The sequence below is a fragment of the Fistularia commersonii genome, chromosome 11 (genome assembly GCF_037954325.1).
Source record: "Fistularia commersonii isolate RoL2024-O1a breed Wild chromosome 11, RoL_Fcom_v1.0, whole genome shotgun sequence".
NCBI classification, from domain to species: Eukaryota; Metazoa; Chordata; class Actinopteri; order Syngnathiformes; family Fistulariidae; genus Fistularia; species Fistularia commersonii.
In genome coordinates, this window is record NC_141294.1 from 6,244,715 (window position 1) to 6,256,863 (window position 12,149).

Here is a 12,149-nt window from a genome sequence, read left to right on the forward strand (position 1 = left end):
TTGAAATTAACTTACTAAATTAGCACTTCAAAACAACAGGGACATATTCTATCAACCCTTTTAAGATAAGTTGAGGCCACATAAGTTGACATTATTGTTGTTTTAAGTCTGAAAAATCAACATAGCTGCCCCAACCAAATATGAAATGGCATTTTTGATAAACGTATTCTTAAAATATTAGTGTAGTAATTATACAATATGGTATTATACTTAATTTACTAATAATTTTGGAGTATCACAGTTGTCATGCCATCAATTTTGGCTTGATACTGATATTACTTTCTTTGACATTTTCAAGAGAGGCCAGAAAGACCAAGATAGAAAGAGTGCCTTCATCAATGGGAAATTATACTATAAGGAGCAGCTTCCATGACTTGGGGAATACCACACCCTATTGGGAGATTTTTTTTAGTAATAAATTAGTTGGCTGTGGTTAATGGAACATGCATAAAATATGTTATTCTATATATTTTATCTGATTTATTGGCAAAAAATAATACTTGTTATTATTATCATATCTTCCTCAAAGAGACACTGTCAAAATAGATTGCTATTGTTTTTGGCGAATTTGAAATCAATGAAGTTAAAAAAGGCCAGAGGGATATGGATTTTACCTAAAGATGTACATTTTAAGATAATAAATTGCTATTCATTAGTTCTTTATTTACGGTGAAAACATGATCATACATACATCATACAACTTTTTAAACTTACCACACATGATAACACACGCAGATACTTGTGAATTCTATTGTCGTAATAAGACCCCAAATTCTACAATGACTCCTACGCTGACTGGTGTTTTAATATCTTTTTCAAATACTCGATATAATCGAAAGTTGTACATGTTTCTCCACAATTCCAAGAAAATGTTGATCTTTTATTGTTAAATTCCCGACAGGAACCCGAGTCAACAGCAGAGCCTCTGTTGGTTCACACTTCCTCGCAGTTGTTAGTGCGGTGCAGCCATTTTGGAACATCAGCAGCTCCGAAGAGAAATAGACTGGAAAAGGTGAGGGCACGTTGCTCTAACTACAGCTGTCCCACGCTTGTATTTGACAATTTTTTCCTTGCGCATAATTCAATACCAAAACATGTTTGTTGCCCCGTCACTATATAGGCTCTCAACATGCGTTGGGCTTGATGTTAGCTTTCATTCTGAGTCAGGCTAACGGTAGCTCATGTTAGCTAGTTTCACTAGCTTCCAAATGCATGTCCGACTCACGGAGCTCACGGCGCATATCTTTACTAACAGTCCCTATTTGGAAAAAAAACGATTTGGTCTGGTTAATAGTGGTATTTCCATATCAAACGAGAGCTTGTTATTGGCTGTTGATCCAAGTCCCAGACCTAGCTTGTCAATCCGTTTACGCTAACATTAGCACGACGCTAGTGCTTGCAGGGTTTTTAGCCATTCGATGAAACCCGATCCTAATACCATATAGCAAATAATTCACTGGATTTTTTTGTGCAACACATTATTTATTCATTAAAATTGAAGTTAAATTGAATTTTGAACGTTAATTTTTCAGGATTTAACTTCAGATGAGGGAGATGTGGGACCAGGGGGGACAACCCTGGCCGCAGTGGCCTCTGAGCCAGCAGCAGTGGATGCAGTCTTTTCAGCACCAGCAAGATCCAGGTCAGTGAGCAATGCACTTGCACTATTGAATAGTGTTAGCTCCCAAGCATCTACACTTCTGAAAGTCTGTAGTATTTACAACAATGGCTGTTTCTCGGGGTGTGCACAGGTCAAGTCGACTGGGCTGCCCTGGCACAAGCTTGGATCGCCCAGAAGGAATCTACAGGGTCAGAACAACCCTCAATCCAACCTAATGGCCAGGACATACCAGGCCTTGAACCCGTTGGACAAAGCAACCATGGGACATTCCAGGGCGATGCAGCATTTGGCCGAATGTGGCAGCCAGGTAGCCAGTCACACCCAAGAAGTGGTATGTATGATTACTTTTTCTACTTCTACATGTTTACAGTACAGCCTGCACTTGTATTTCAGTGCAGATGTTCAATGTATCGCCACTATATACCTAATTGAATTCGTGTTTTTTTTGGTGTTCTCATCTTGAGCTGTCTTTAACAGAAGGGTTACTGAAGGAGTGTTTTAGAAGTCCTCTCACCTTTTTTCTCCCTTGGCCAAGTGTTTAGACTAAAACCACCACAACTTATGTTGTATACACTTTCTTTGTTCAATTTCACACACATTATTGAGTTACTTTGTTAATTTAGCGTCTCAAAATGGACCACAAATCCCCAAAAGAAAGTGACAGAAGTAGTTGAACCTGACATAGCTGAAAGCTATTTTGTATCTGTTGAATGAACAGAATATTTGGTTGAGTCGTAAAAAATGCGCTTTGTCATTTCAAGCAGTTATATTAAATGACGTGGTGATGTTTCACTACTGGTGTACATAATGTCATAGCCAGAGGCAGGTGAGACCCTATACCTTTTGTGTTTTCCTGATTCAATCAACAAAATTAACAGTTGTGAATAGTGCTCCTTGTTAGTCACAGATGTGTGTCATGCGCAGGGGTGATGCCCAAATCATAGAATTCAATTTGGGGGTCACTAAAGACACTTTGAAGGTGATGAGGAGAGTTTTTACTTTTAGGTTTTTCCTGCTACATTGGTATGAACCACTGTGCTAGTGAACATTGTATGCACACCTTTCAACTATCCTGGCATGATATGACTTCCCAGAGAGTAGCCAGATTAAAAAGGTCAAATGATTGAACAGTAAATAGATAGATACCATGTCATGGAGCCATAGTTATGCAGCCCTGTGTATTTGCATTGAGCAATTGTTCTGATTGACCTTACATCCCACATTTTAATCTTATGTACGATCTGCTCTGGTCTCATTCAGAATATCATCTGTGGTCTTCTCTTGCTTCCCAGTTGGTTTGCTCCATGCTACATTCTTTTGATCCATGTTATAATCTCACCCCATGATACACTTCCATGTGTTCGCACTCTGCAACAATAACATATGAGACGGTACCCAACAAGAAATATATAATCACATTTAGTAACTATTTTTGAGATATAATACTTATTTGAGATTCTGGTGTCACATGTTTATTTGGTTTTATTTTTATTTGTTATTTGTAATTTCGGAATTAACTGAGTCAAATTTATTGTCTTAAAATTAATGCTTATGCCCAAAAGTTTTTCTCTATTTTTATAGTACTAAGCAAACCATTTTTATATTTCTCAGGAAGTGTACTTCTTGAACTTTTAAAGCCGTTTTTCAGAATTTGGTTGTAAGAATACAACCATTGGAGCAGTATTTTAAAATGGTTTCATAGAAACTTTTACTTCATACCTTTTTTGATCCCACAGGACTAATATTTTTTAAGACCGTCTCACATGTGTTTGAAAATGCTGACTTCAAACAGTGTCACTCAACAACTGATAATATTTTCAGGATATTGAAAATACTAGTTTTACACATAACTAGGCTAAAACAGAATACTACTGTAATTTCTTGATCAGAAATTGCAGTTACCAGTAAATCAGTACAATCAGAGGGGTTTCTTCAACATGATTAACCTAAAATGACAGAAAATTAAAGTGTAACAACACATAATTTCTCATTTAAATAATTGGAACCTACTGTCATAAAGAAGATATTTAAATTACGTTGAATCATTATTATTGTACTTTCTTTGTTGCAAACTAAAACATAATGGTCTGTTTTCACACTCTGTGTTCCTGAGTGGATGGACCCTTTAACATTGTTGAATCTATCTTGATTCTAGCTTCGGCATTCCTATTCCATTTTCAGAAGAGTTGCATTACTCGTGTTTTCCATGTAACTAATTTCTAGGATCTGATGTTTTTTTTTCACCTAGTGTCATTTAATTGATCTAAGGATGAATAGTCTGATTTCAGTTTATATTTCTCCTTTTCATTACTACCCCTTTTTTCAGCAGGTGCTATTGATAAAGTATTGAAATACTGAAACTTTCACGAGCCCTCTTAAGAGTAATCTGGGTGTCTATTATCAATGTTTGAGGAAAATCGATGCTTTCAACATGAATATATTGTTGCTTAACATGTAACGGGAATCTAAATCATAACTTTATGAAAGCTTTTTCCCAGAGGTGTCCTTGTAGGAAATCCAAGTGAAACCCTAGCCCATGTATATTTATGTCCTGGGACCCTGATATCAAAGGGCTGGTTTCGTGTGTGCATGGGCGTCTTGGGGCAGCTTGCACTAATGTCCACTGCCTCATAATCTAATAGAAGCGTCTCTAACGAGAAATTAATGAATTCTTTTCTCTATGGAGAGATATTGAGTAAAACTCTTCCTTTCCAATTATTAAAGTGTCAAAAAACACTTTAATTTTTTTTGGCCTTCAAGCAGGTGTTGTCAATAACAAATTTATAGGACTTGGTAAGTATTTAGAAATACTAGTAGTAGAGACTTTCAGTCAGTGTTAGCTCATGAAAATTAAAAGGAAAAGCAAACGCAGAAAGAGTATCTGAGTCTATCCAAACACAAACTTGAGTTTGTGTTTGGATAAATGTGCAATCTTTTATATATATATATATGCCCCCCTTTTTTAAAGTTTTCTAGCTTGGGTGAATGCAAAGCTCTGATTTCATTAGTTATTTTGCAGGTCAAAAGTCCTATTTTATCAAGATTATCGTTCTTAGCTTCTCATAAAACAAGTCAACACCAAGGACCTATCAGTGGGTGTGTGTGAGACTTTTTAGGTTTTTCTTGGCACCCGAAGTGTTTAAGAGGGCAACATGCTGTTTAATTATCTAAATCATTTCAATCACACCTCCTGTCCGCAGTGTGGTACACTCATTCCCAAACAGTAATGTGAATCAAATTTCTTCTGCTCAAATGTAAGTTCATATTCATAGAATGTGTGCATCAAGACAATTTCTTTATTGTTAAGCTATACATACTACTATACTTGATATACTAGATAATGTACTCTATATAAATGTGTTTATTAAAACAACTTTATGGACTGATATACCTGATTACTAGTATTATTAGCTTGTATTTTTTAAAAATACCATTGTCTTTTTTTCCCCTCATTGATATGCAGTTTTACTCCAACAATATATTTAGTTGAAAAAAGTAGGATTTAGTTTCGAGTGCATACTAAATCTTCCTCTGTATTATCAAGTTGTCTTGGTTCACATGATTTGTTTAGATCATATTTATATGGTAAAAGGAACAGAATGGGTGATTACTTTAATCTGAATTGTACAATGAAACAAGATGATTGAGTTAATTTTTCTATAGAAACAGCCCATGATTTTTATTTGGTGTTTTTTTTCTTTTTCTTTTTTTTTTTTAATCAACAACAGAATGGGGAATGCATGGCCAACCCCCTCCTCCACCTCCTCCTGATCAGCCTTGGATCCCCCCAGGGTCAGGACCAATGGATGTTGTGAACCCCAGTGAGGATAGCAACAGCCAGGACAGCGCGGAGTTCAACTCTGAAGCCCACCGTGGGGTTTACCCTCAGAACAGCCATGGGTATGGGGCACAGCCCGACAGCTACGCCATGGCCCCCATGGCCATGAACCAGTTTGATTATCAGGTATGCAGATGCTGCAGTAGAAACTGTTGAAGCGTTTGGGTTTTCGTCCAACAGCAAAGTAACACAAGATGTTACAGATGACTCAAGATGTACCGCATCCCAGCATCTAGGTGTTAGTCATTGCCCACTTGAGCTGCGGTTTATAGCCAAGTGTTGGAATGTTGAGGATCCGGCATGGTTGGTATTTTTTTATTAGATTTTTTCCCTTATTCAATTTGACAGCTTCAAGCCCTTTCACCTTTGATGGACTGAATACATTCTGTCGGGTACAATGCCAAAACTTTTATGGCAATTAGCAAGGATCTTCTGTTATTATTGTCTGTTAATTACAATTTTGTGCTTTCTCTTCCCAGCATGGAGCTGCTTCATCTTTTCCCCCCACACCCACGGGCTTTCATTCCCCATACTGGCAGGGCCCTCCTCCGAACAGGCGAGATGCCAGACCACCTGGTTTCAGGGACAGGCCAAGATCTCCGATCCAGATCCCTGTCAAACAGGAAGCCCCAGCACCACTTGGTAAGTGTCGCCCTGCTTAATTTTCAGCCTCTTAATCATAACAATTATCATGGGACAATCAGATTTGACAGGAAAAGTGATGTGACAGCAAAAAATAGTCTTTTCACGTGAATTGTCCTTTTTAAAGTTACTGAAGTTTTCCTTATATCCAAAAAGTGTTGGTTTTCTGCAGCCAATGCAGGAGACAGTACACATGAAAATGCAGTTCAAAATACTTTTTAGTACTTTGTACAGCAGAGATTGTTTACATCGCTGCCACACACACACACACACACACACACACACACACACACACACACACACACACACACACATTCCAAGTATCAAGACCTAACCTTATAAAAGAAATCTAGCCAGTGTTCATATTTTCATCACATACATCCTAAGAAGTTAGAGTTTTCATTCTTACCAATAATTGACTTGATTTCACAAACTAAGGATATGAACTGAAGGGATATGCATCCAATGAGTGACATGACTGCTTGCACATTGTACTCTCCAATGGAACAATACACTAGTACCTAAAATATTGTACTCAAGGTTTATTATTCTATATAATGATCAAATTAAGCATAACTAACCAGAAAAGTCAAAGAATGGCTGTCAAAAAGGCTATCGAAAGCTATTGTGTGTCAGCATAATGAAAACAATTTGACCTTGAATTTCCCCCCTAGATGCAGTGAAAAGGCGCACTTTACCTGCATGGATTCGGGAGGGGCTTGAAAAAATGGACAGAGAGAAGCAGAAGAAACTGGAGCGAGAGCGGATGGAGAAGGAGCGTGCAGAAATGGCAAAAGATGATGGCAAAGAGCATGAGGCAGACAACGGTGGTGATGGTCCTCGTTTGCCTCGCAAGAGTAAATTTGTAAGCAAAGTGTTTCTGGCCTTAACCTGTGATCTCTTTTGAGAGAATACTTCAGTTTGCCTGTGTTGTTAGTAAAAAGACAAGACATACTCTTGACTGTAATTTTGATATGAGCCTATGAGATCAGGCTCTGCTATGGCTTTTTTTTTTAAATCATCTCCCTGCACCTATCTGTATCAGGACAGTGATGATGAGGTGAATGAAGATAACGAAGATGAGGAAAAAATCCCAGTGAAAAGGGAAATTCCAGAGCGGAGCCCATCTCCTCCTGCAGAGGACAGTGAACCTGAAATGACAGAAGAGGAAAAGGAATTCCAGCTGGTATGTTGTGCAATTCCAGTCATCTATCCTTCATGCAGGTTTTTGCAGTTGAAGTGCCTATTATTTAAATAGATGTCTAATTGTTGTAGATGATCATCACAAAAACGCTCCTGACGGAGATCCTTCTTGAGGTCACAAATGAAGAGATCCTGCATGTTGCCAAGGAATCTCACCGCAAAGCTACTCGAGGTCTGCTCTTCCTTTACCGTTTATGCATCATACATCTTACTCAGACACATAGCTCAAACCTGAAGCAAATCATACATGTGCATAATAAGAAAGTTCTACATTATGCCCTTTTAAGCTACGGTCATCGGAAAGCAAACATGGGAATTTGCATTGCATTTTCAACCATTCTATGCTAATGCATCAGAGAGAAGACTGTTTTTCTAAATCGGGTTCTCCTGATACCTGATATTTAAGGTCCTGCCGACTGACTGACATGAGTGTCAGAATTGACTGCCAAGGACCCTCCTTTAGAGCCAAGTGACGTTCTCCATTGAGATGACTGCATTAGTACAGATTGGTTCTTTCCCTCCTGATCGACTGTTTTACCTGTATTGTATGACTGAAGATCGTTTAACCCTCTCTCTTTTCTCCTTTTTTTTTTTTTTTTTTTGCTTTTTTTTTTCTCTTGTTACCAATGGCAGCCCGTGTGAATAGTGCTTTATCTGTGACCCCCCTTCTCTAGCGACTCTCTTGCCTATGAGAAAATGGCAGTATGTGTTTTAACATTTTGTTCCTGTTGTTGATGTGAATCAAAGCTCCTGCAAAACAGCTGGCACAGTCAAGTGCACTGGCTTCTCTGACTGGTCTCAGTGAGTATCCATTTTTCTGTAGTGGGTGGGTGGGTGGGTGGCTGTACAGGAGTGTGGGGAAAAGCTGCAAGCTCCAGACATACCCAAATAAACAACCTAGTTTTTAAGATTTAAGACATAAAGTGGTGCCACCATGATTTATTTGGGTTAAGTTTTCCTCTTAAACAATAGAAGCATGCTCTCTTCACATATTTGTTTTGGTTTCTGAGAGGGCATTTATGGTTTCGAATTCAGAACTATACAGGATTAAGTGCCTTTCATTGGGCCCCTCGATTGAGATTGAGGGTTTCATTAGTGGAACCTGAGGAATAATGACAGTCATTTTCCAACACTCAACAACATGGGGGTTCTGTTGTGGCAGGCGGGCTGGGTGACTATGGTTCAGATGAGAGTGAGGATGAGGATAATCACAGCATTCGAGGGTCTGAGTCCTCCGACACTGATGAGGAGGAATTGCGCCACCGCATCCGGGAGAAGCAAGATGCCTTTCGACGCAAAGAGCGGGAGATGTTGCAGCTGCAAGAAAAACAAGCTCAGGAGGCTCTGCATGCAAGAGGTTAGTCTTGAAGTTCTCAAAGATTAATTTGTCTGCTGGTGGCACAATGCATTCCTCAATACTCGATTACATGGAAACATCAATCTAGCAGCACATTGGTCATTCTTAACTACTGGTCATAAAACAGGAGGAACGAAAAAAATGTCCAAGTAACGGAACTCTCAAATATAAATGATTGAAATGATGAGTTGTGAAAACTAAGTGGTTTTGTTCAACAAGCATCTTTATTGTTTCCACAGAAGAAATGGCGAAGGAGAGATTGATCAGAGAAAGGGGGGAATATGATGAGGTTCAGTTAGAGAATTTTCATAAAGAGGATGTAAAGGAGAGGGAGGCGGAGCCCTTGGCAGAAAGGCGTAGGTCCCATAGTGTCATGGAGGGTAATGAAGGCAGGCACTTGGTCAGGGGGAAGGAACAATCTGGCCGAGCTGGCAGCGATTCTCCAACCAATGGTCACAGCAGCAGCTCCCACTCTACTTCCAGCCACAGTAGTAGTCGTTCCTCCTCCTCTTCTTCAGCGTCTTCCCGCAGTTCCTCTCGATCTTCTTCCCCGCGGAAGAAGAGGAGGCGTAGCCGGTCGACCTCACACAAAGCTCGCCGGCGTAGCCGCAGCCCAAGTTCTCACAGGCATCGCAGTGAAAAAGCTAGAGATCGGAGGAGGAGCAGTGCCGAGCGCTCCGGCCACCACAGGAAAGACCGTAGTGATTCCAGAGAGCGACGGACCCGTAGGAGTCGGTCCCGATCCAGAGATAGGGCCAGAGCGCGGGCCAGAGACAGCCGCAGTCGGAGCAGGGACAGGGACAGAGAGAGGGAGAAAGACAGGGAGAAGGTGCGAAAAAGAAGTAGGGAGCGTAGGGACAGCAGTCATAGTCGTAGTAGCAAACACAAGCAAAAGGCCTCCAGCAAAGACAGAGAGAGGAGGCGAGAGAGGAGCCGTAGTCACGAGAAAGACAAGAAAAAGAAGGAGAAAGACAGGGAAAAGGAGGCTGATAAAAAGAGAGAAAAGGCTAAGGGCAAAGAAAGAGAGAAGGAAAAAGAAAAGAGCATCTCTTTAGTTAATGAGGAGAATGGCAAAGCGAAGAAAAGAAAAGAAAGCGACTCATACAGTGACACACACAGTGACAGGCACTCCAGACAGGATAGCAAAGCAAGCAAAAAGGGCTCCGCCAGAGTTAGCAAGAGACACTCAGACTCTGAGTCCAGCAGATCCCCTACACCTGAAGTTAGTAAGGACAAAAAATCTAAAAAATCCAAACGTAGTCGTTCAAGGTCGACGGAAAAATCTCACAAGTCTGGTAAGAAGGCAAGCCGCAAACACAAGTCTAAGTCGCGATCAAGGTAGTATTTGTTTATTTCTCTTTCATTCTTCTATAATCTCATTTTGATTTCTCTGAAGGCCCTTAATGTATTTAAATGCGTTTTAAAAAATTGAAAATGTCTCATCTTCGTAGCTCTTACCATCTGATGGAAAACCATCTCAATTCTCAATGGTTATGCAAAAAATTGCCTCTTCATTCACATGTAGTTAAGCCAGTGTTGCATTTGCAATTTGGAATGTGAGTCTTAATTTTTTCCTGTCTGGTATGGGTTGGGGTTTTTAAGATCCATGTTTATTCTAAATTATGGATCGGCTATGTGCTCTGCAGCGTCAGTTTGATGCTTTAGAGTAGCCAGATCATTAGTTCGCCATATAGACTATTTGAAGCGTTTGTTCTGCCTGCCTGGTATTTCGAGGGATATTTTTGTGCATGTCTTTTACATTATAGTCTGCACGGCTGTGCATGGTGCAGTATTAATTTTATGTCCACTGTGTCTGTTTCAGGTCAGCATCCCCGTCCCATCGTAGCAGACGCTGAAAAGCACAGTTAACACACTTATCTGTGCACTTTACCATTTTAAATTCCATGAGTTGAGCAGGCTTGTCTCATTATAGAGGCAGTTGTGTAGGTGAATCCCCCTGATCCATCTTTCATCTTTGTAAATATATTGTTATTTTTAAAGTGTGACTGAAGAACATTTTGAATGGTAGGAGTTTTTGCGTGTATCACTATACAAAGCTTGGTGGACTCTGAAATAGCATCATTTTAAATCTTAACAGGATTCACTTTTTTCCAACCATTGTAAGATGTCAAATAAAACTGTTTGTCCTGGATACCTCTCTGGATCTTTTTTATTACTATCAAAATGAATGGCTTATGTTGTCTCTCATTACATGATCAGGTATAATATATTTGAAATTGTTGATCAAAGCATAGTGGAAAGAAAAGCAAGGACTACTGTCATCCTGATGTAGTCGCTGGAAATGGGCCTCAAAGCTTTCAGTTCATGAAGTTTCTCCCCCAAACATGGGATGTCAAACAGTTTAATTTTCAAATTGTCAATAGATCCATTCGAACATAAGCTGAGCCTGAAGGTATTTCAGATATGCTGACACAAGAGCAAACAACCTTGTGATTCTTCTCTGTAAGACACACATATGTATATGTACACTGCCATCCTACCATCCTACCTTTGTGCCCTATTTGATAGTCTTCTGTTTTAGACTCCAAATAACAGGCACTTGTACACATGAATGATGCTGTTGATAAAGTATCTTCTTCTTTTGGCTTTTCCCTTCAGGGGTTGTCACAGCGAATCAACCTTCTCCATCTAACCCTATTCTCTATATCTCCTCTCACACCAACTACCTTCATATCCTCTCTCACTACGTCCATAAATCTTCTCTTTGGTCTCACCCGAGACCTCTTGTATGGCAGCTCCAATTCCAGCATCCGTCTACCAATATATTCACTATCCCTCCTTTGTACATGATCGGACCATCTCAGTCTGGCTCCTCTGACCTCTCCAAAACATCTAACATGTGCTGTTCCTCTGATAGACTCATTCCTGATCCTATCCATCCTGGTCACTCCCAAAGAGAACCTGCAACCTCTAGTTCTGCCTCCTTTCTTTTCGTCATTGTTACAGTTTCTAGGCCATACAGCATGGTTGGTCTCACCACTGTCTTGTACACCTTTCCTTTCATTCTGGCCGATAGTCGTCTATCACTCCGTACCCCTGACACTTTTCTCCACCCATTCCAACCTGCTTGGACACTCTCTCCATCTCCTCCACACCCTCTGTTGCTCTGGACTGATGACCAGTGGAGATCAAGAATCAAGCGATCAAGAAGCTTCATGATCTCCTCTTCCTGTAGCCTCAATGTTCCAGCCCAGTTCCTCTCAGTCACACACATATATTCTATGTATATTCATTCCTCTCCTTTCCAGAGCATACCTCTACCTCTTTAGATTTCATGCTGTTGATAAAGTGTCAATGAGTGAATAGCAATCCAAACATAATTCTACGTAAAAATTCGAGAAAATATTCCTTCGCAGGTAAATTATGTGCCGATATTTTGAGGTGTTTATTTTACTTTTTTTTATAGCTATCAGGGAAATTCAATAGCTTTTCTATTTAATGTAAACTGACAATCCTTTTTTTTTTTT

General features: G+C 39.8%; 1 protein-coding gene across 1 annotated transcript; it reads left to right on the top strand.

Moving 5' to 3' along the window:
• Positions 1–905: 905 nt before the first annotated feature.
• On the top strand, positions 906–10,813 carry pnisr (PNN-interacting serine/arginine-rich protein). The gene is made up of 12 exons (XM_086154673.1): positions 906–1,012; positions 1,533–1,642; positions 1,752–1,952; positions 5,350–5,585; positions 5,939–6,101; positions 6,776–6,966; positions 7,147–7,287; positions 7,377–7,476; positions 8,052–8,105; positions 8,467–8,661; positions 8,901–9,999; positions 10,484–10,813. Exons 2-12 carry the CDS (start codon positions 1,546–1,548, stop codon positions 10,515–10,517), a joined length of 2,511 nt encoding a protein of 836 aa, XP_086010799.1. The 5' UTR covers positions 906–1,012; positions 1,533–1,545; the 3' UTR covers positions 10,518–10,813.
• The last annotated feature ends 1,336 nt before the right edge of the window (positions 10,814–12,149 follow it).

Excerpts from the sequence above, each read along its gene's own strand:
- pnisr (XM_086154673.1), top strand. The coding sequence starts at position 1,546 with ATGAGGGAGATGTGGGACCAGGGGGGACAACCCTGGCCGCAGTGGCCT. Across the intron at positions 6,967-7,146 it reads TGCCTCGCAAGAGTAAATTT|GACAGTGATGATGAGGTGAA; the intron begins GTAAGCAAAGTG and ends TATCTGTATCAG. Across the intron at positions 7,477-8,051 it reads TCACCGCAAAGCTACTCGAG|CTCCTGCAAAACAGCTGGCA; the intron begins GTCTGCTCTTCC and ends TGTGAATCAAAG.